A 24285-nucleotide genomic window follows, 5' to 3' on the forward strand; every position below is an offset into this window, starting at 1 on the left:
ATGATAGCATTCACTCTAACACCTGCCTATAGACCCCCACTTAGGCAAACACTTTAGGACAACAGCAGAGTGTGTGTGTGTGTGTGTGTTTGTGTGTGTGTATTAATCAGCAGGTCTTAGGGAGTGTGATCCAGGGGAACAGGTTGGAGGAGGCTCTGGAAGCCTCTCTGAAGCAGTGATGAAACAGATCGATGAGCTCCAGGCCTTTGATGGAGCGCGAGATGAGCTGAGTGACAGCCATCAGACTCGGCGTGCCTCGTTAGTCTAATGATGTGTGAACCTCTGTGTGTGTATGTGTGTGTGTGTGTGTGTTTGTTTGGAAAAGAGAAAGTGTTGTAGCATGCATGTGTCCAAGGTGTTGAAGGTGGAGAATGTCAGGCCTCGGTCAAGCGCCGGTGCAGCTGATCAGTTTGCATATGGTGACGCCCACCAAACTCCATAAAAGGCAAAGCTCGCAATTCCTTAGTTGGAGAAGTGAAAATGAATCTATGGGAATAAAAATTAACCCGAATTCATTGTGTGTGAATTTAGTGAGTTGAAAGGATTTATGGATTTATGTTAGTTGGATGGTGGAAATTTGGTTATCTTATTAATTTTGGTAAATCTTACTTTCTTTAATTTTTTTTTGTATTTAATATTCCATCAGTTAATTTAAACTTGACAGCATTTTCCACATACTCTATAAAAATACCTTCTGTCTGTGCTTATAATTTACTGTGATAAATAACTAAATAAATAAACAAACAAATAAATAAATAAATAAGCCACACAATGTGGCAATACCTTTTTAAAAGCAAAATTGCTAAATAAATAAATAAATAAATTAGTAAATAAATAAATAAGATAATATTTTCTTTCTCTGATTTGTTGAAAACTTAAATGTCTCCATATTTGTGATATTTTCACCGTATCGCTCAGTCCTTTCTATAGCCACACAGTGTGTGTGTGTGTATGTGTGAGTGTGAATGCTCTGTAATTACTGGACAGCCAGGTGACCTCACATGCATTAGTTAATCCTGAGCTTTTCAAGAAAAGCATGACACAATGTTCCCTGACATGTTTAGCAACCACATCCCATAATTCACCCTGCCTACTGCAAAGAGGAGGGGGAAAAGAACAAAAAAGAGAGAGAGAGAGAGAGAGAGAGAGGCAGAGAAAGAGAAAGAGAGAGAGAGAGAGAGAGAGAGAGAGAGGGAGAGAGAGAAAGAGACAGAGAGGCAGTTGGTAAAAGAAAGAGAGAGAGAGAGAGACAGACAGAGAGAGAGAGAGAGGCAGTTGGTAAAAGAAAGAGAGAGAGAGAGACAGAGAGAGAGAGAGAGAGAGAGAGAGAGTGAGAGAAAAAGAGAAAGTGTTTTGAGTAAGAATCTTAGATGAATGTATCAATCAGTAGTCGATAAAATCTGAAGTCCTTTCACAGAAACGTGTGGTGAGACGTGAGGTAGAAGAACTTCACACGTTTCTCTGTGATCACTGGGTCAGAGCCTAAAAGTTCACTGGAGAACATCTTCATCTTCTTCCTTACACACCATCATCAGAACACAGAACACACATGCAGGCTTTCCGTCTCCACCGTGGTGTTTTGTTGTCGTTTTAGTTAACGGAAAACGTACTTCATGTATCGGTCTCACCTCGAGGTCAGTAATAAATCTGTTTCGGAGCTGGACGTCGAGGTCGTGTCACACTGCACGCTTCAGGCGGAACGCTCGATGTAGCTACGACTTCAGAAGTCAGCGTGGCCGCAGGGGCTCGGTATTTGTACTGTAAATTATTTATTCTAACAGCCTCACCGAACACATCACATGGGGAACATTACTATGACAACCAGGTTCAAGCATGCACGTGTGTGTGTGTGTGCACGCCCACTTTTTTTCATGTGTCACAGTGAAAAGGCCTCCATGAATAAGCAGCAGCAAAGCACACACACACACACACACGCCACATAAAGCCTGCCTTTTTAGATTACACAAAAGAAACATCTGCATTTCAGGTGCAGCGGCGTCGCAGGAAGAGTTCAGTGAAAAGCTTAAAGGAAGAGTTCCGTGAAAATCCTGATCCATGGTCAGATCTTCAGATTTGAGCTGAGGTTTGTTCAGGATTTCTATCAGCAACACGTAAGAGATAACTCCTGACTGTTAGCTAACACGAGCGTCACAGAGTCGGAGTGAAACTAATCACTAAATACCAAACACGCCTCGGCTGATCGACTCTACAGATCGTTCTCCAGTGTTGGAACAGAAACGTTATTTGCAGTGAGACCAAATTTCTTTAAAGAGCTAAGCGTGAGAAAGAAGGTCAAGACTGGGAGAAGCTGGAACGGAAGGAAACACACACAGACACATTCTGAGGGAATGCTGTGGGAATGCTGTGGGAATGCTTAAGGAATGCTGATGGGAACATTACTGGAACACTGAGGGAATGTTATTGGAACACTGAGGGAGCGTTATTGGAACACTGAGGGAGTGTTATTGGAACACACAGACAGACTTCCGAATGTAGCTGTAGAAATGTTTAAGAATGTTAATTGGAACACTGAGAGAATGGTTAAGGAATGCTGGTGGGAATGATATTGGAACACTGGGAGAACGTTATTGGAACGCTGAGAGACTGCTTAAGGAATGCTGATGGGAACATTATTGGAACACTGAGGGAATGTTATTGGAACACTGAGCGAATGTTATTGGAACACTGAGGGAATGTTATTGGAACACTGAGGGAATGTTATTGCAACACTGAGGGAATGTTATTGGAACACTGAGGGAATGTTATTGGAACCTTGGGGAAAGTTATTGGAACACTGAGGGAACGTTATTTGAACACTGGGGCAACACACCTATGCCTGCTGCTGTTGTGTCATTAGGGCAGGAAGGAAGGAGAAACTATTACTATTTCCTGACCTTTTTTTCTTCACATCATTCTCTATAAACATCATCATCATCATCATCAGGCTCTTGCTCATGGATTATGTAACTCTGGCATTCGTATCCAAAAGCAGAGTCTCTGGGTCTGAATCACACTGAAACACCTGACAGGACAACAAAAACAACGGGACAAAAAAAAGGTATGTTACCACTGACCTGAGGGGAAAAAACAACAGCTTCAATCACATGACCAATCACATGTCACAACACTAAACAAACAAATAAATACATTATCACTGAATCCAGTGACCATAACCAGTGCACTGTTTACTATTCCTGCGGTAAATTGTTTACCACAAATCATTTGGTTTGTGTTTCTATTTTATTTGTGAGAAAATTTGATCAATAGAATTATGAGAGCGAGAGAGAGAGAGAGAGAGAGAGAGAGAGAGAGAGAGAGAGAGAGAGAGGTAGAGACTGACAGAGAGAGAGAGAGGTAGAGACAGACAGAGAGAGAGAGAGAGCGAGAGAGAGAGAGAGAGAGAGAGGTAGAGACTGACAGAGAGAGAGAGAGGTAGAGACAGACAGAGAGAGAGAGAGAGAGAGAGAGCAAGAGAGAGAGAGAGAGAGAGAGAGAGAGAGCGAGAGAGAGAGAGAGAGAGAGAGAGAGAGCGAGAGAGAGAGAGAGAGAGAGAGGTAGAGACTGACAGAGAGAGAGAGAGGTAGAGACAGACAGAGAGAGAGAGAGAGAGAGAGAGAGAGAGAGAGAGAGAGTTGTGACTCTGCCATTTTCTCTCCACTACACCTTAACAATCCATTTTGCGAAAGGACAAAACAGGGACCATCCCCGGGCCCCCACCCCAAAAAACAACAATTTCCAACACCACCCCATGTCTCTCTCTCTCTCTCTCTCTCCTCAGATTTTATTGACTACTAATTGATAGATTCACACAATTTTTTTGCTACAAACTTTCGCTTCTTCTCTCTCTTATTATATTCCTCTCTCTCCCTCACTCTCTCTATTTCCCTTCTCTCTCTTCTCTCTCTGTCTCTGTCTTCCAGTCTCTCACTCCCCCTTTTCTATCATCCTCATGGTCTTCCACTCTTTCTCTCCGTCACTCTCTCACTTTCTGTTCTCTCTCTTTCTCTCTCTCTCTTTGTGAGAGAGATCTGTCTTGCTCTGCCCACTCTCTCTCTCTCTCTCTCTCTCTCTCTCTCCCTCACTCTTTTTCTTGCCTTTCTCTCTCTTGTTGTCTTTCTCTATCTCTCTTTTTTCTTTCTCTCTCTTTCTCCTTCTGTTTTGTCCTGTCTCATTCTCTCTCTCTCTCTCTCTCTCTCTTTCTCTCTCTCTCTTGCCCTGTCTCTCTCTCGCCCCATCTCTCTCTCTCTCTCGCCCTGTCTGTCTGTCTCTCTCTCTCTCTCTCTCTCTCTCCCCCCTTAGTGTCACTTTGGGGACACTAAGCACCAGCTGCAGCATGTGACCACAGATTTTGGTGGATCATCATGACATTAATAACAGAGTATCGTCTTCATGCTGCAGCTCCATTTAGATGTTTGTTCAACAGTAAAGCAGGATTTCGAGGTTTCAGCTAAATTTCCTCCTCAGCTACAAAAAAAGTCAGTCACGCTTGTCTTTATTGCTCCGCCTTCACGTGGGATAAACGTAGGGAAGTCTCCATGAGTCTGTGCAGCATATATAACAACAGAAATACTTCTATACGACGTAGAAACTCTGAGCTTTGTCTTTTCTTGGCTGAAATGATTTGATTTAAATCAACATTCCTGCATTAATGAGCCTTTAATTGTACTTTTTAGATTAATTAGTGAAATATTAATTACTGTATTTGAGCTGGACGGGGATCAAGAGTGGACAAAAATCTAGAAAAGCAACAAATCAGTAAAGCTTCAGATTGTCCTGCTGGAAGGTGAATCTCTGCCCCAGTCTCTAAGATTGCCCTGTATTTGGTGCCATCCATCTTCCCATCAACTCTGACCAGCTTTCCTGTTCCTGCTGAAGAAAAGCATCCCCACCACCACCATGTTTCACGCTGAGGATGGTGTGTTCAGGGTGATGTGCAGTGTTAGTTTTCTGTCACACATAGTGTTTTGGAATCAGTCCAAAAATTTCCATTTTGGTCTCATCTGACCAGAACACCTTCTTCCATATGTTTGCCATGTCCCCCACATGGCTTGTCACAAACTGCAAACAGGACTTCTTATGGCTTTCTTGCAACAATGGCTTTCTTCTTGCCACTTTTCCATAAAGGCCAGATTTGTGGAGTGCACCACTAATAGTTGTCCTGTGGACAGATTCTCCCACCTGAGCTGTGGATCTGTGCAGCTCCTCCAGAGTAACCATGGGCCTCTTGGCTGCTTCTCTGATTAATGCTCTCCTTGCCCAGCCTGTCAGTTTAGGTGGACGGTCATGTCTTGGTAGGTTTGCAGTCTTTTCATTTTTGGATGATGGATTAAACACTGCTCTGTGAGATGTTCAAGGCTTGGGATATTTTTTATAACTCTTCTTTAAACTTCTCCACAGCTTTATCCCTGACCTGTCTGGTGTGTTCCTTGGTCTTCATGATGCTGTTTGTTCACTAATGTTCTCTAACAAATCTCTGAGGGCTTCACATATCAGCTGTATTTATACTGGGATTACACACAGACTCTAGATTTACTAATTAGTGACTTCTGAAGGAAATTGGATCCACTGGATTTTAGTTAGGGGTCATCAGAGTACAGGGGGCTGAATACAAATGCTGCCCACACTTTTCAGATTTGTATTGGTAAACATTTTTGAAAACCATTCATCATTTTTCTTCCACTTCAGAATGATGTGCCACTTTGAGTTGGTCTATCACATAAAATCCCAATAAAATACATTTACTTTTGTGGTTGTAACGTGACAAAATGTGGAAAAGCTCAAGGGGTATGAATACTTTTGCAAGGCTGTACATCCATCCATCTATCCATTCATCCATCCAACCACCCACCCGCCCGTCTATCTATCTATCTATCTATCTATCTATCTATCTATCTATCTATCTATCTATCTATCTATCTATCTATCTATTACATCCATCCATCCATCTATCCACCCATATATCCCTCCACCCAACCATCCATCCATCTATCCACCCATATATCCCTCCATTCATACATCCATCTATCCATTCCTCCGTCCGTCCGTCCGTCCGTCCATCTATCTATCTATCTATCTATCTATCTATCTATCTATCTATCTATCTATCTATCTATCTATCTATCTATCTATCTATCTATCTATCTATCTATCTATCTATCTATCCATACATCACAGGGTCAGTGGGAATGCCTTGAATTCTATCCTGGGTGACTCTGGGCACAAAGCAGGTGACACCATGGACACACACACTCACACTACAGACAATTTAGAGATGCCAATCAGCCTACAGGGCATATCTTTGGACTGGGGAGGAGAAACCAGAAGACCCAGAGGAAACCACCAAAGCATGGGGAGAACATGCAAATTCTCTCTCTCTCTCTCTTTCTCTTTCTCTCTCTCTCTCTCTCTCTCTCACACACACACACACACACACAAACAGTGTGGAGACAGCCAAACAGGCGGAGACAGGAATCGAACCCACTACCCTGGAGGAGCTACCACTAAAGGTCATTTAAAGGAATTTAAGATGGAAGCTGTAGATGTCTCTGAACTTGTAAGCACATTTATTCCCCTGCATTAGGAAGAAAACAGCAAACAGCCTGATTTTTTTTTTTTTGGGATCACAGCACAAGTATCCCAAGGGCACTAAGCTGTACACTTCTCTCAAGTTTTTTTTTTCTGCGGTAATCTTCTGGACGGCTCTGCTGCTCTGGCCTCTTGATCTGCCACTTTCCATCATCCTCATGGGCAAAGAAAAAAAAAGCTGAGACAGACAAAATACTGAGACGCTAGAACACCAGGACGGGAACGCCTAGAATAACGAATACAAAATACACCCTGAGTAACAAAGCCGGAGAAGATCATACACGGATCATGTCGTGAAAAATAAATAAATAAATAAATAAAAAAGCAACTTCCTGCTTATTGATATCAAAGAATTAATTAAAGGAAAACAGACACCAAGGAATTCTTTCAATCCAAGTTTTTTTTCTTTACTTCACTGAATGCTGTGTATCTACTGAAATCCTGATCATCACATGAGGCTTAGTGACAAGACCCTCAACAGGGGTCCTTTTAAAAGACGGAAAAAAGAAAATTCTCCGGAGTCTCAGCGCCGGTGTCACAATCTCCAAATAAAAGAGGACGAGGATCAGACAAAGCTGATCCACAAATCTGCCTGACAAACTCAAAGCGAGTTGGTGTAAAGGGAATGAATGAATGCAGCGAGGAGAGAAACGGAAATCTTTTCAGTGATGAAATTCAGTTGTCAGCTTCCTCGCCTGCATGAGCTCTGCAGCCGAATAAAAAATACTCGACTTCTCACGTCCGTCTTCCTGTGGCTTGATTATTTAACTAATCAGATTCGTCAAGAAATCAGAACAATATTCGTTTGCATCAACTGCTAAAACCACGTCTCAACCAGAGAAAAATAAGAAACGGATAAAACACCAAAGTGTTTCCCGCTTCTTCGCCATGATTCGTCACCAACGCCAAAGATGATAACATGAGCAATAACTTATCACTCATGAATAATGAAGGTTTAAAAGGTACTCACGGGAGATTTCTCAGGGTCCTGTCTGAAAAAGAGCACACACACACACACACTGGGATTAAAGGATACAACCGCAGAGCTCCACTTTGAGTCCCGATGGCGAGGATTTTCTGGACCGGGTCGAAGGCCATGGAAGATGGTTGGTAGGGAAACCCATGGCGGACAGTCTGATAAAGAAGAGAAGAGATCAGAAACACACACACACATTTAAGAATGAAACAAAGCTAGAATATAATGCAGATTTATTTGTTTTGTCAATTTGGGGCTCTATTTATTCCTCCAGCTGTCATCTCTCTCTCTCTCTCTCTCTCTCTCTCTGTCTGTCTAATGAGAGAGTGGAGGCATAAGCATCTTACGTAAGTGGTTCCTATGTTCTCGCTGGAGTGCTGCAAGCTGAAGACACCGGGCCACAAAACAGTGACAAAACACTGGACAAGCAGGACACGGTCTATATTTTCACTCAGGCCTGAAGAGCTGCTGGAGTCAACAGGGAGGTTTTCCGAAGAGTTTATTCTGGAATTTCGGGAACAGTTTCTACTCATGCACCTGGCAGCTCTGGTGCAGGTTTCGCAAGTGTGTGTGTGTGTGTGTGTGTGTGTGTATGTGTGTGTGTGTCAGAGAGAGAGTGAGAGAGAGAGAGTAAGAAAGAGAAAGCGAGAGAGAATTAGTCGGTGGTGCGAGAAATCAATTTGACTGACTGACATAATCCGCTAGGAACAGATTACACCAGATTTTGGCTGTTGTGTTTTTGTTCTCCACCTCGCGCGCACTCTAAATCTACACTTCACTCCATCCCTGCATTCATTCATTCATTCATTCATTCATTCATTCATTTATTTATTTATTTATTTATTAATTATCTATTTATTTAACGCACAGAACGCTGCACATCAGTTGCACCCTAAAGCTAAGACGCATTCCCTACCGTATCCCGCACACACACACACACACCGGCCACGCTGCGTAAAAACCTGTGAAATATATTTTTACGCAGCCGCAGCGCAACACAATAAACACGGAACCAAGCCTTTTTTGAAAAGCCATAGCTTAATATCGACCGCGCGTAAAATCAGCAAGCACTTCAGGCCAGCTCTCTCTTCAGTGACAGTGTGTGTGTGTGTCTGTGTCCATAGTGCGCCGGCCTGCCTATTCAAACAGAGGTCCCTCCGTGGACATGACGGATGAAAGACTGCTGTTTATATATATACACCTACACAGCCGTCAAGAACGGACGCGACGCGTTAACGATTTCGCGTGAAACCCGCGCTCCTCCGGCTCGGCGTCAGCAGCTGGCCCGCGGGACCCTGCGCTGCTCGTGCACGCACGGTAAATCCGGTGCGTTCGGCTTTGCCCACCTTGCAGAGCTGGAAGTGCTCGGACTGGAGGGTCTCCGGGAGGATGAAGTCGTTCTCTTTGGCCCCTGCATGCGGCGACGCTGAAGGCGATGAGACCGCCGTCAAGCCGTCCAGCACCTTCCGAATATTAAACTTCTTCATTTCTTTTTTTTTTTTGCTCCCCGAGTTCAGTCAGACTGCGTCAAGAAGGATGAAGCACCTGAGACGAGATCACCGGGTTTAGGGTAAAAGATGAGGGAGGAGGGGAGGGGAAGCCGCTCTCGCTCGCTTCGCCGTATTTAAATCTGACATTTTAGGGCGCGTTTTCTTCCCTCGCCATGTCCATGTCTTTGACGTTGACGTGGGATTATTGTTTTTTTCTTTTTTTTAATCAAGTGCCTATGTTTGAAGCTTGGCCAAGTCGGCGTCCCGCTGCGTCTCCGCGTCTCTGGCACTCTCCGGTCTCTCCGCCCTCTCTCTCTCTCTCTCTCTCTCTCTCTCAGCTCGCTGAAACGGCTGCAGCGGCGCGACTGCGCATTGCGCGCGACACCCGGATGTTTGAAAGGGAGGAAAACTCGTGCCGCCGCCGGTTATACTGCGAGTGCTGCTGCTGCTGCTGCTGATGATGATGATGAGGAGGAGGAGGAGGAGGATGATGCGCGCTCGAGTGTCGCCTGTCGCGGAGATTATTTTTGAGCGAGCGCTGGCGTCACGTGACAGGCAACGTGGCGGTGGAGGAAAGAGTGAGGAGGGAAGGTGGTGGTGGGGGGTGGTCGGTGAGAGAGGAGACTGTGCTCTGGAGTATCATCATCACATCAACTATGTGGAAAAAACAAAAATCAGCACATTCCCTTCTATGAGGCTTCAGTTCCCACTTTCATGACGATAAAATCAAATAGTAGTTGCACTCACTACTGTATCTGGAAGCAACATCAGCACTGTGGAGCTGCACGACTGAACAGCTGCTCACAAGCCCATGCACAATGCCAAGTGTAGGCTGGAGTGGTGTAAAGCACCACCGCTGGAATCTGGAGCAGTAGAAACATCTTCTCTGGAGTGATGAATCATGCATCACTGCTACATCTGGTAGCGTGATGGATGAATCTGGTTTGGTAGATGCCAGGAGAACTGCTATCTACTGGAAAACAGAGTCTGGTGGAGGATGAGAGCTGTTTTTTAGGGTTTAGCTTCATACTGGGCCTCTGCCAGGAAATGTTGTATTAACGTTAATGTTAATGTTACAGCACAAACCGAGATCCATAAAAACATTAAATGACTTTGGTGTGGCCTGCACAGAGCCCTCACTGAACACCTTTGGGATGATTTGGACCATCAGTTAACAGCCAGACCTTCTCATCCAAAATCTAAATCCACTCTTTAGACACAGAATGGACACAAATTTACACACACACACAAACACACACACACACACACACACTACAATCCCATAGAAAGCCTTTCCAGAAGAATAGGGGCTGACACAGCTGTGTAAATTATCTTCATGCACATGGATTTAGATTGAGATGTCCAGTAAGCTCATACATGAGTGGTTTAGCTATAGATATGATTTTGGGATGTTTGGAAGAAACAGGAGCACCTTGAGGAACCCAGAGGTGCAGGATGATATAAAGTCCTTATACACTGTAAATGGAGCTCAGAGTCAATAAAGATCCTGGAGTTATGAAGCTCCAACACTGCTTCCTGTACTCTCTCCTGCTAGACAAAAAATCACTCTGAGAATGCAGACATTTTTTTCACTCAAGGTTGATATTTTTTTGTTAAATCCAGTGTTATACTGTAAAAATAAATGATAAAATTAATACTGAATTTTAAAAGCTTGGTTATAAATTTAGAAAATCCTGCTACGGTTAATAATAATAATAATAATAATAATAATAATAATAATTATTATTATTATTATTATTATTATTATTATTATTATTATCATTTATTGACCTGAATCTTCTCGAATTGAGATTCACTGTAAAAATATGCAGAAAGGTAAATCCCGGCTTTGTTAGCTCATTAGTCTTTATAAGGTTAAATCTGGGTCTCTACACACTAAGCACATTATACTGCAGATAATTAGTGCTTTCATTTCTTTATCAGGAGAATGGAGAGGTGCAGAGACCCTTATAAGCAAGGTGCTCTTCATTTATGTATGAAGAACTGAGATCCCACCCATCCACCCATCCACCCACCTATCCACCCACGTACAAACACAAACACACACACACACTCTTATCTGTAAAAGCTCCAGACACTGACATCACTGATTTAATGTAATGTTCCTCTATTGTTCCTCTCTCTTCATCTTTTTTATCCAGTGTAGAGTCTCCTGGGTGTACAGTTTGCCTTCAGTCAGCTTCAATAAGACCTGTCTATGGATGGCAGTCTGAATTGTTCTCCACAAGGGGGCCAAAGTTCAACGCAGCGTAACCATAGTGAAGGACCGCCATGCTTCATGTGGAAAACAGACCCTGATTACACACTCAAATTCATTTCAGCAGTTTTTTATTCCAGGTCGGAAATGTTCTCCTGTCCATAACCTTCTTTGCTGGTCAATCAAGTCCGTTTAACCAACCTGGCCGGTTCTTAATTCTCGAACCCTTTCCTGTTTCGCAGCTTTTTTAATGCAGGTGGAGATTAAACGGACACGCTGCTTTTACGGGACCGCCGTAAGATGTCACGATTGTGTTGCAATGACCTCCGGTGAAGAATGAATAATTCAAAAGGGTGTAATTGAATATGCAAATTTCTGCTCTTTGATTGAAACCTGGGATGTAATTTGGGCCAGCAGAATAAAGTGAGTTTAACAATGAGGGTATTATGTGGTGAGGCGTGTTGTTCGAATGAATCTGCTGCTAATCCTACAAGGTAGAGGGAAAGACCTGTGGCCTTTAAAGAACATAATGTCACCCACTCACTTTCTCACACACACACACACACACACACATACACACACACACAAACTCACCTAAATGTTAAAGAAACCTTTGGGCTCTTATATTCATTTATTTATTTAAATACAAGTTGCAGTTTATGTAAATTCGTTCCAGACTAAAACACCTGAACTGACAGAAAGTAGATCTACCTCGTTCTTCTGGTAAAATGCTCGTGGTCCACTGGAGAGTTTCTCCTCTGAGCAGATATTTATAAAATGTCAGTTTTTTTTGTGGTGTTTAAAATATAAAACCAAAATAAATCATGTGATTGTGATTCAAACCCAAATTCAGCAGTATTCATCATGCACCTGTCATCAGTGACTTGGTTTCTGCTGAAGCCATGGTCCACTAAGAGCCTATAAATCATCTAGAGGACATTAGATGTCCTGTGGAACACAGTAAAGTCCATCATCAAATAATATCTAAAATGAGGCACCACAGTGAACTGCACCGAGAACAGGACGTCCCTCCAAAATTGAGAAAAGAACAAGAAGAATCTAATCACTGAGGATATCTACAGCAGCATTAAAGGAGCTGGAAGAACATCTGGAAAGTAATGATTACTCCCTGCATGAGACAAACTCTCATATTCATCACATGTATGGACGATGGGGCAGGGCAGCAAGAAGGTCACCAGACCATGTGGGAAAATGTCTTACAGTCTGATCAGACTGATCACCACTGTCTCTTAATGACCAATCACTGATCACCACTGTCTCTTAATGACCAATCACTGATCACCACTGTCTCTTAATGACCAAGCACTGATCACCACTGTCTCTTAATGACTAATCACTGATCACCACTGTCTCTTAATGACCAAGCACTGATCACCACTGTCTCTTAATGACCAAGCACTGATCACCACTGTCTCTTAATGACTAATCACTGATCACCACTGTCTCTTAATGACCAATCACTGATCACCACTGTCTCTTAATGACCACTGTCTCTTAATGACCAATCACTGATCACCACTGTCTCTTAATGACCACTGTCTATTAATGACCAATCACTGATCACCACTGTCTCTTAATGACCAATCACTGATCACCACTGTCTCTTAATGACCAATCACTGATCACCACTGTCTCTTAATGACCAATCACTGATCACCACTGTCTCTTAATGACCAATCACTGATCACCACTGTCTCTTAATGACCAATAACCGATCAACACTGTCTCTCAATGACCAATCACTGACCACTGTCTCTTAATGACTAATCACTGATCACCACTGTCTCTTAATGACCAATCACTGATCACCACTGTCTCTTAATGACCACTGTCTATTAATGACCAATAACTGATCAGCACTGTCTCTTAATGACCAATCACTGATCACCACTGTCGCTTAATGACCAATCACTGATAACCACTGTCTTTTAATGACCAATCACTGATCACCAATGTCTTTTAATGACCAATCACTGATCACCACTGTCTCTTAATGACCAATAACTGATCACCACTGTCTCTTAATGACCAACCAGTAGGCATCACTGTCTCTGAATGACCAATAACTGATCACCACTGTCTCTTAATCACCAGTCACTGATCACCACTGTCTTTTAATGACCAATCACTGATCACAAATGTCTCTTAATGACCAATCACTGATCACCACTGTCTTTTAATGACCAATAACTGATCACCACTGTCTTTTAATGACCAATAACTGATCACCACTGTCTCTTAATGACCAATAACTGATCACCACTATCTCTTAATGACCAGTAACTGATCACCACTGTCTCTTAATCACCAATCACTGATCACCACTGTTTCTTAATAGCCAATCACTGATCACCACTGTCTCTCAATGACCAATCAGTAAGCATCACTGTCTCTTAAAGACCAATCACTGATCACCACTGTCTCTTAATGACCAAACACTATCACCACTGTCTCTTAATGACCAATCAGTAAACATCACTGTCTCTTAATGACCAATCACTGATCACCACTGTCTCTTAATGACCAATAACTGATCTCCACTCTCTCTCAATGACCAATCAGTAAGCATCACTGTCTCTTAATGACCAATAACTGATCACCACTGTCTCTTAATGACCAACATTGTTCACCACTGTCTCTCAGTGACCAGTAACTGATCACCGCTGTCTCTCAATGACCAATAACTGATCACCACTGTCGCTTAATGACCAATCACTTATCACCACTGTCTCTTAGTGACCAATCACTGATCACCACTGTCTCTTAATGACCAATCAGTAAGCATCACTGTCTCCTAATGACCAATCACTGATGAACACTGTCTCTTAATGACCAATCAGTAAGCATCACTGTCTCTCAATGACCAATAACTGATCACCAGTCTCTTTATGACCAATCACTGATCACCACTGTCTCTCAATGACCAATCACTGATTACCACTGTCTTTCAATGACCAAACACTGATCACCAGTGTCTCTCAATGACCAATAACTGATCACCACTGTCTCTTAATGACCAATCAGTAAGCATCACTGTCTCCTAATGACTAATCACTGATGGCCACTGTCGTCTTTCAGTGACCAAACACTGATCACCACTGTCTCTTAATGACCAGTCAACGATCACCACTGTCTCTCAATGACCAATCACTAATCACCACTGTCCCTTAATAACCAACCAGTAAGCATCACTGTCTCTCAATGACCAAACACTGATCACCACTGTCTCTTAATGACCAATCACTGATCACCACTGTCTCTTAATGACCAATAACTGATTACCACTGTCTCTTAATGACCAACCAGTAGGCATCACTGTCTCTGAATGACCAATAACTGATCACCACTATCTCTTAATGACCAGTAACTGATCACCACTGTCTCTTAATCACCAATCACTGATCACCACTGTTTCTTAATGGCCAATCACTGATCACCACTGTCTCTTAATGACCAATAACTGATCTCCACTCTCTCTCAATGACCAATCAGTAAGCATCACTGTCTCTTAATGACCAATAACTGATCACCACTGTCTCTTAATGACCAACATTGTTCACCACTGTCTCTCAGTGACCAGTAACTGATCACCGCTGTCTCTCAATGACCAATAACTGATCACCACTGTCTCTTAATGACCAATCACTGATCACCACTGTCGCTTAATGACCAATCACTTATCACCACTGTCTCTCAGTGACCAATCACTGATGAACACTGTCTCTTAATGACCAATCAGTAAGCATCACTGTCTCTCAATGACCAATAACTGATCACCACTGTCGCTTAATGACCAATCACTGATCACCACTGTCTCTCAATGACCAATCACTGATTACCACTGTCTTTCAGTGACCAAACACTGATCACCACTGTCTCTTAATGACCAGTCAACGATCACCACTGTCTCTCAATGACCAATCACTAATCACCACTGTCTCTTAATAACCAACCAGTAAGCATCACTGTCTCTCAATGACCAATAACTGATCACCACTGTCTCTTAATGACCAATCACTGATCACCACTGTCGCTTAATGACCAATCACTTATCACCACTGTCTCTCAGTGACCAATCACTGATGAACACTGTCTCTTAATGACCAATCAGTAAGCATCACTGTCTCTCAATGACCAATAACTGATCACCACTGTCGCTTAATGACCAATCACTGATTACCACTGTCTTTCAATGACCAAACACTGATCACCAGTGTCTCTCAATGACCAATAACTGATCACCACTGTCTCTTAATGACCAATCAGTAAGCATCACTGTCTCCTAATGACTAATCACTGATGGCCACTGTCTTTCAGTGACCAAACACTGATCACCACTGTCTCTTAATGACCAGTCAACGATCACCACTGTCTCTCAATGACCAATCACTAATCACCACTGTCTCTTAATAACCAACCAGTAAGCATCACTGTCTCTCAATGACCAATAACTGATCACCACTGTCTCTTAATGACCAAACACTGATCACCACTGTCTCTTAATGACCAATCACTGATAACCACTGTCTCTTAATGACCAATCACTGATCACCAATGTCTCTTAATGACCAACCAGTAGGCATCACTGTCTCTGAATGACCAATAACTGATCACCACTGTCTCTTAATCACCAGTCACTGATCACCACTGTCTTTTAATGACCAATCACTGATCACAAATGTCTCTTAATGACCAATCACTGATCACCACTGTCTCTTAATGACCAATAACTGATCACCACTGTCTCTTAATGACCAATAACTGATCACCACTATCTCTTAATGACCAGTAACTGATCACCACTGTCTCTTAATCACCAATCACTGATCACCACTGTTTCTTTATGGCCAATCACTGATCACCACTGTCTCTCAATGACCAATCAGTAAGCATCACTGTCTCTTAAAGACCAATCACTGATCACCACTGTCTCTTAATGACCAATCAGTAAACATCACTGTCTCTTAATGACCAATCACTGATCTCCACTCTCTCTCAATGACCAATCAGTAAGCATCACTGTCTCTTAATGACCAATAATTGATCACCACTGTCTCTTAATGACCAACATTGTTCACCACTGTCTCTCAGTGACCAGTAACTGATCACCGCTGTCTCTTAATGACCAATAACTGATCACCACTGTCGCTTAATGACCAATAACTGATCACCACTGTCTCTTAATGACCAGTAACTGATCACCACTGTCTCTTAATGACCAGTAACTGATCACCACTGTCTCTTAATGACCAATCACTAATCACCAGTGTCTCTCAGTGACCAATCAGTAAGCATCACTGTCTCTCAATGACCACCACTGTCTCTTAATGACCAATTAGTAAGCATCACTGTCTCTTAATGACCAATAACTGATCACCACTGATTCTCAATGACCAATCAGTAAGCATCACTGTCTCTTAAAGACCAATTAGTAAGCGTCACTGTCTCTCAATGACCAATCAGTAAGCATCACTCTCTCTTAATGACCAATCACTGAGCACCACTGTCTCTTAATGACCAATCAGTAAACATCACTGTCTCTTAATGACCAATCACTGATCATCACTGTCTCTTAATGACCAATCACTGTTCACCACTGTTTCTTAATGACCAATCACTGATCACCACTGTTTCTTAATGACCAAACACTAATCACCAGTGTTTCTTAATGACCAATCAGTAAGCATCACTGTCTCTTAATGACCAACCACTGATCACCACTGTCTCTCAATGACCACCACTGTCTCTCAATGACCAATCAGTAAGCATCACTGTCTCTTAAAGACCAATCAGTAAGCATCACTGTCTCTTAATGGCCAATCACTGATCACCACTGTCTCTCAATGACCAATCAGTGATCACCACTGTCTCTTAATGACCAGGAACTGATCACCACTGTCTCTTTATGACCAATCACTGATCACCACTGTCTCTTAATGACCAATCAGTAAACATCACTGTCTCTTAATGACCAATCACTGATCACCACTGTCTCTCAATGACCAATCAGTAAGCATCACTGTCTCTTAATGACCAATCACTGATCACCACTGTCTCTCACTGACCAATCAGTAAGCATCACTGTCTCTTAATGACCAATCACTGATCACCACTGTCTCTTAATGGCCAATCACTGATCACCACTGTCTCTTAATGACCAATAACTGATCACCACTGTCTCTTAATGACCAATCACTGATCACCACTGTTTTATCAAGACCCAATCACTGATCACCACTGTCTCTCAACAAGCAATAGGTAATCACCACTGTCTCTCCAGTGACCAATCACTGACCACACTGTTTCCCACCGGCCAATGAATAACAGTTTCCTTCAAAACTACTCAAAGACATTTAAGAAACCAATAAAAAGTATTGTTTGTACATTTTTAAAGTTTACATTGTTTCATGAGCTAATAATATTCTCTTTTACTGGAAGTGAAACTCTTCCTTCTTGAAAGCAGGTCCATGTTAAAGTGGAGTGTTCTTCTTCAGCACATGAGATCCAGAGTCACTTTATTCACCAAATAAACACAGAGACAGGAATTAACCTCCACACAATGAAGAAAGCAATCTGCAGACTAGATTGTTTTCCTCTTCATCTCTCCACTCTTTCTCACGAGTAGAATTGCTCCGGTGTTTTGGAGGAGAAAGTCGCAGCTAATTCGGTGTGTGTATTACTGTGTGTGTAACTCTGATGTTCTTATCGACATTCGCGCTCATTTAGTCAGAATTACATGAAATATATTGTGAAGGAGAATCCGAATGCGGAGGATTGGACGGTTGAGTTTCAGTGTGGGAAGTTTCTGGGAAATTCTTTAAAAAATATATTTTAAAAGTTAAAAATTTCTGATCATTTTTGTAAATTTGTTTTTACAAATTAAAAAAAAAGGAAAAATTACAGATTTTTCTATACATATTATATATATTTTTTACAATATAATTTTATTTACATATGTATACCTAATGCAAAGTCAAATCAAATCAAATAATAATAATTATTATTATTTTATTATTTTATTATTTTTGTAATAATAATAATAATAATAATAATAATAATAATAATAATGATAATAATAAATATTAAATTAAATACAGCTAATGTGTTACTGAGAAATTGTTTGTATATACGGTGATACACTCTTTGTAACGAGAACAGATGTGATATTTGTGTCATATCAGCCTGTTCATTAGGGGGCGCTAGAAGCACTTATAATTGAGTCTGGCTGTGTTTAGTGTTTTCTGTTCATGTGGGATTAATTCCATCATGCATATAAAATGTGAACAATCCGGGAAAATGCTGCTGCTGCTGATCACCAGGAGCATTGGATCAGGGATTAAAAACTTGTTTCTTTTTCTCCCCCAGATGTTAAACAAATGAATTCAAATGAAAATTCTATTTTAAAATCTCAGATCATTTTTTCCGTTCTTGTATATTACAGATGATTTTAATAATAGAAGAAAGCCATCAGCTTGTAGCAGCTTGATGGACTCATGGACTGTAGACTGGTAGACTTCATGCTCTTGGAGTCTCAGTAATGTTCATGGAAATATAGTTTGAGGGGTTGTCAAGTTTCTACCTTGATTTGGTTTAGAACATCGAGCTGTGATGTGGAGAAGAACCCAAAGCCAAGGACTCCTCAGATTGAGGTGCAGGTATATGTGGGTGTCTGTAGAACATAGGATGGAGGTGTTGAGGGTTAAAGGGTAAGCACCTTGTTTTATTGGATTTGATGGAGTACTGATCAACACAGCACTGACTGGACACTCGAGAGGTGAGCGAAGGCGTCTTCATCAACCCTGCTGTGATGGTGGTGGTGAAGTCGACATCTGTCCAGTCCAGATGAGTCAAGAATCAATTTTCAATCAATCAAGGCATCTGAGCAGAGCTGCATCATAGTTTTGGTTTGGAAATAAAACAGGACATATCAGTAAAAAAAAAATCTGAACAAGCAAATAGTTCATGAACTTTCCACTTCATTAATTCCCTTCAGAATTTTTTTTTTTAATTCTGCTGTAAATCCTGGATGGACTGACTTACCTTCAATTTTGAGTTCCAGCCTGAAAAACATACACACACACACACACACACACAGAGGTTGCATTGTTGTCCAGGCAGGTGGCAGGTGTAGGTCCATTCTGTCTGTAACAGAGGGAAGCACATGTACTGTACACAAGCATGGAAATTGATGAAAGGATGAATGAGTCAAATGAATTAACTCTGCAGGCATGATGCAGCTGCAATTAAACCTATTCTCTCTCTCTCTCTCTCTCTCTCTCCGTGACAACCAGTGACGCAATGTTTGCGACGGTGACGTCCTCTGGACCAGAGGCACGCTACAGTATTAGCCAGGATGTGATGCGCTGTGGTGAGGATCAGCATGATCCTTCCAACAGAACATTCCACACATTTGGGTGTTGTCCCTGAGTACAGCTTAGCCGATTAGATCACACACACACACACACGTTTCACACGTTCAAATTGGATGCACCTAAAACAACATCCAAACGTTTAATTGCAGCCCAGTGTTTAAATCCGAGGCAGAAAAAACACTCCTCAGTAACTCAGGTGCAATTCCTAATTCTTTAACTGTATAGTAAATAAAGTAAAGAAAAAATGACAAGCGCAGTGTATTTACAGGCCACCTGGAGCATGGTGACTGCAATGACCCTCTAGTGCAACAACACAATCATACAATATACACAACTCGACATATGGCATGTTTTCAATCAGTGTAAATAAACGAATACATGATGTTCTGGTCAGTTTATGAGTCTGATATAAAATGAGTCAGGACTCTGTGTGTTTTTCCCTCTGTTGGAGGGAATTTTCCTGGTTGAAGATGAAATTTGAGCTGCTTTTTAATTGAACAAGTACTCAGAGCATCTCAGAGAAATGGGTTTGATATCAACATTTACTTTGAAGATACAAACATTTCTGTGGAAAAAATAACCATTTTGGGTTTTTTAAAGCTTTTCTATGAATATATCCCCTCTAGTAGGCAACGGAAAAACAGAAATCCTTCTAAAACACGACAAATTCTTAAAGTCCTGAGTGTCTACTTTCATCTGAGCTTCATATTAACCTCTACTGTGGAGTGGAACATGACAAAGACACTCAATCCTCAACATGGAGACAAGAAAAACAGGAGAAAACTCCATTCTTTTATCCTCTGAGCAATAGAGAACACAAATATACATTGTTCAGATTTCAGACTTATTGAATTTAAGGTGTTTAATCACATGACAGCTCTAAACACATTGCACTGTCCGTCCTTCAGCTTTGTCGACTCTAACAAAAAACCTTCTGAGAATTGAAATCCTTCACCTTCCTCCCTTATTCCTTGCATTCACAAAATTTGATATGGAAAAAAGTCTTCATTGGATTGATGAGTGTTTCACTTTTCAGTCCTGGAAGCGTACTTCCTTAATACTGAACAATGAGACTCTGAATCAGTAAAGATGACGTTTCTTCACGGGTTTGTGGTCAAGAAGCGAGATCTTAGTTCTTCACCAGTAGGTGGCACCATTGGAAGAGGTTACATGCGGAATGGCTGTTAGACGTTGCATGGTGTTTTCTGATGTAATGGATTTGAGAGAGGTCCAAGGTCCTCCGTGATCTAATTTGAGACAAAAAAAGCAACAAATCTTAACATTTCACTGATATAAGAAGTTGCTAGATGAAAGCATTATCAACTGGGAAAGATTTCTGGCAAATCTACAGTAGCAGTAGTGTGTTCTCTCCTCTTACAAACACACAAAACTGCCTTCGGGTAAGAGTAAGAGAGCTGATACTTCCGAGTTTGATAAACTATTTGGATGAAGAGGGTAAAAATGTAGCTTTCTTTCAGTCCTGATTTTATAAATAATAACTGATAAATAATTCCCCACAGCATGTTTAAGAACCAGTCTGTTGTGTGAATTTGTCACAGCGTTATGGAACACATTCTCAAACCCGAGCCAGAATGTCACGCACAGAGGATACCCTTGACAGACAGGGGATACCCTAGACAGATGGGGACACCCTGGAGAGATGGGGGAACAATCTGGACAGACGGAGAAACATTCTGGACAGAGAGGGGACACCCTGGACAGACAGGGAAACTCCATAGACAGACAGGGGCACCCTGGACGAACACAGAAACACCATGGACAGACAGGGAAACACCATAAACAGATGGGGACACCCTGGACAAACAGGAAAACTCCAAAGACAGACGAGGACACCCTAGAAAGATGGAAGGCACCCTGGACGAACACGTAAACACCCTGGACAGACAGGGAAACACCATAAACAGATGGGGAGACCCTTGACAGACAGGGAAACACCCTGAACAGACAGGGATACCCTGGACAGACAGGGAAACACCATTAATTGATGGCGGGCACCCTGGACAGACAGGGAAACTCCATAGACAGACAGGGACACCCTAGAAAGATAGGGGCACCCTGGACAAACAAGGAAACTCCATAGACAGATGGGGACACCCTAGAAAGATGGGGGGCACCCTGGACGAACACAGAAACACCCTGGACAGACAGGGAAACACCCTGAACAGACGGGGAACACCCTGGACAAACGGGAAAACACCCTGAACAGACGGGGAACACACTGGACAGACGGGGACACCCTAGGCCAGGGGTAGGCAAGTTTGGTCCTAGAGAGCCACAGTCCTGCAGATTTCAGCTCCAACCCTAATCAAACACACCTGAACAAGCTAATCAAGGTCTTAGACAGATGGGGGGCACCCTGGACGAACACTGAAACACCCTTGACAGACAGAGAAACTCCATAAACAGATGGGAACACCCTGGACAGACAGGGAAACACCATTAACAGACGGTGGACACCCTGGACAGATGGGGAAACACCACAGACAGATGGGGAACACCCTGGACAGACGGGGAACACCCTGAACAGATGGGGAACACCCTGGACAGATGGGGAAACACCCTGAACAGACGGGGAACACCCTGAACAGATGGGGAAAACACCCCAAACAGATGGGGAACACCATGAACACAAGGGGAAACACCCTGGACAGAGAAGAAAACACCCTAAACAGACGGGGAACACCCTGGACTGATGAGGGACACCCTGGACAGACACAGAAACACCCTGAAGATGCATCATAAGGCACAATCACACAAACACACTGTAGACAATTTAGAGATGTCAGTCATTCTACAAGGCATGTCTCTGGATTGGGGAGGAAACCTGAGAATGTGAAGGTGAAAATGCACACACACACACACACACACACACACAAACATATTGTGTGGAAAAGTGAAGTTAGCTTTATACAGTAATGTTAAGCTAGTTGGACACATCGTCTAGATGGGCGTCTCTTATTTCGCTGTCAAAGAAATAATAATAATAATAATCTCTCTTCTATACAATACATTCTACAAATAATATAATAATAATCACATCTCTTTGATTACGCACTCAATTTAAACACACACACACAGAGCGATAAATAACGATGGAAAATGTCACCCTGGAGTTTGTTTTGTTTCTTTATTTATTTTTTAATATTAAACCCTGAATCATAATAATATCCGAAGTGCAGAGTGACTCATCGTCTCATTGCACGCTGTTAAAAATAAAACTCATATACTCAAATCCCGTACAAATGAACAGCTTCCTCCCACTACAGAGGAACATCTCAGTGGTAGATCTCACGTCTGCGAGCAGCTCTGTATGGATCTAGAGACGGAAACGGATGTCAGGAAGTTCTGCGTGATGTTTTGTTGTGCAGCATTTAGTGGTGTTTGGTATCTGCTCTAGGTTCAATAAGCATAAAGTTCTTCTCTCTTCGGAGACTAGTCTTCTTTCTTTCGAGACTGTTCCTCTAGCTTCCAGATTCGGATAACATCTCGATTCCGTTGGAAATTCCGGAGCAGCTCAGCTTTCTCCTCCTAAAACAATCAGTGAAGGCGTTAAAGTTCTCTATTAACCTTGGAAGAGAAAATGAATAAAGCCGATTTATTAATTCATTTATCTCTAATGTGTGTTGTTCTGGAAGAGATAAGGAACTTGAACTTGCTAGATAACCTGTTTGTTCTGTGGTTTAAAAATATCTGACCTGAATTCTTTTAAACAGTTCTTGTTGTTCGTTCATCAGCTGCTTGGTCTGCTCTTGTTCCTGCCGCCGGCGTTCCAGCACCGTCTCTCGGTACAGCCGAAAGCTCTGGATCTTCTCCAGTCGCTCCCTCTGCTGTTCCTCCTCCATCACTGCATCCTTCAGACGCTCGGGTTTGTCGGTCCTCCTACAGAGAGAGAGAGAGAGAGAGAGAGAGAGAGAGACAGACAGAGAGAGATATAGAGATAGAGAGACAGAAAGAGAGAGACAGACAGACAGACAGACAGACACAGAGAGAGAGGGAGAGAGAGAGAGAGAGAGACCTTAAAATGGCCAGTGCCTCAGAGACTCAGCCCCCAGAATTCTACAGGAAGTCTAAGGAACTTCCTGTGAGGATGGAAGGTGTGTGTACCTGATAAAAGGTGTGAGGTCCAACGTGTGATCTTCTCCGAGATTTTTCAGGTACTGCTGACGGGTGCGAAAAGCCTGGACACCAACACCAAGGAGAACAGGACCCATTAGTACACACTCGTAAATGTGTGTGTATGTGTGTGTGTGTGTATGTTCACAGACCTTAGCTGCCCTGCCAGGCTCTGCAGCTTCCCAGGCCAGTTTAATAGCTTTAATTTGCTCCAGTCTCTCTGTGTCCTTTTTTACCTCGATCTGTTCTACGTCCGCCTTCTCACTGACTACATGCACTGTCCAGTGCGGCTTACTATCATCCAAGCTCTACACCAAAAACACACACACATGCCCTTACACATGTATAAACACCTTCTACACTTCTTTACATCACAGTGACGATGGAAAATATCATATCAAGTTGTGTTTTTTTAACTATATTAATCCCTAAATAATGATAATATCCGAAGTGCAGTGTGACTCATCGTCTGAAGATGCTCTGTAATCA

General features: G+C 42.3%; 2 protein-coding genes and 1 long non-coding RNA gene across 11 annotated transcripts in view; 1 reads left to right on the forward strand and 2 right to left on the reverse strand.

The window, feature by feature from the left end:
- stxbp5a (syntaxin binding protein 5a (tomosyn)) overlaps window positions 1–9517 on the reverse strand; it is a 73062-nt gene extending 63545 nt beyond the window's left edge. For 2 of the 6 annotated variants that reach the window (XM_058392770.1, XM_058392769.1), the window contains exons 1-2: window positions 8908–9516; window positions 7622–7719 (exon numbers count right to left, since the gene is read on the reverse strand). In XM_058392770.1, coding sequence (XP_058248753.1) covers window positions 7622–7719; window positions 8908–9048 — 239 coding nt within the window. In that variant the 5' untranslated portion in view covers window positions 9049–9516. Of the gene's footprint in view, window positions 1–7621; window positions 7720–8907 lie in introns of all 6 variants that reach the window. The other 4 variants (XM_058392771.1, XM_058392767.1, XM_058392768.1 and 1 more) reach the window with 3 other exon arrangements.
- On the forward strand, window positions 1982–11708 carry LOC131354765 (uncharacterized). 2 transcript variants are annotated; one of them, XR_009204780.1, is made up of 3 exons: window positions 1982–3058; window positions 11214–11409; window positions 11512–11708. It is a non-coding gene; the product is annotated as an uncharacterized LOC131354765 (long non-coding RNA). The 2 variants fall into 2 exon arrangements; XR_009204781.1 differs by having other exon boundaries at window positions 11214–11708.
- Window positions 11709–20286: 8578 nt separating this feature from the next.
- Window positions 20287–24285, reverse strand: part of adgb (androglobin) — a 46769-nt gene continuing 42770 nt past the window's right edge. For 2 of the 3 annotated variants that reach the window (XM_058393079.1, XM_058393078.1), the window contains exons 30-33: window positions 23949–24104; window positions 23788–23861; window positions 23379–23562; window positions 22337–23211 (exon numbers count right to left, since the gene is read on the reverse strand). In XM_058393079.1, the coding sequence (XP_058249062.1) occupies window positions 23116–23211; window positions 23379–23562; window positions 23788–23861; window positions 23949–24104 (510 nt within the window). In that variant the 3' untranslated portion in view covers window positions 22337–23115. Of the gene's footprint in view, window positions 20910–22336; window positions 23212–23378; window positions 23563–23787; window positions 23862–23948; window positions 24105–24285 lie in introns of those variants that run through there. The other variant, XR_009204798.1, reaches the window with a different exon arrangement.

This window comes from Hemibagrus wyckioides, linkage group LG06, assembly GCF_019097595.1.
Source record: "Hemibagrus wyckioides isolate EC202008001 linkage group LG06, SWU_Hwy_1.0, whole genome shotgun sequence".
Taxonomy (NCBI): domain Eukaryota; kingdom Metazoa; phylum Chordata; class Actinopteri; order Siluriformes; family Bagridae; genus Hemibagrus; species Hemibagrus wyckioides.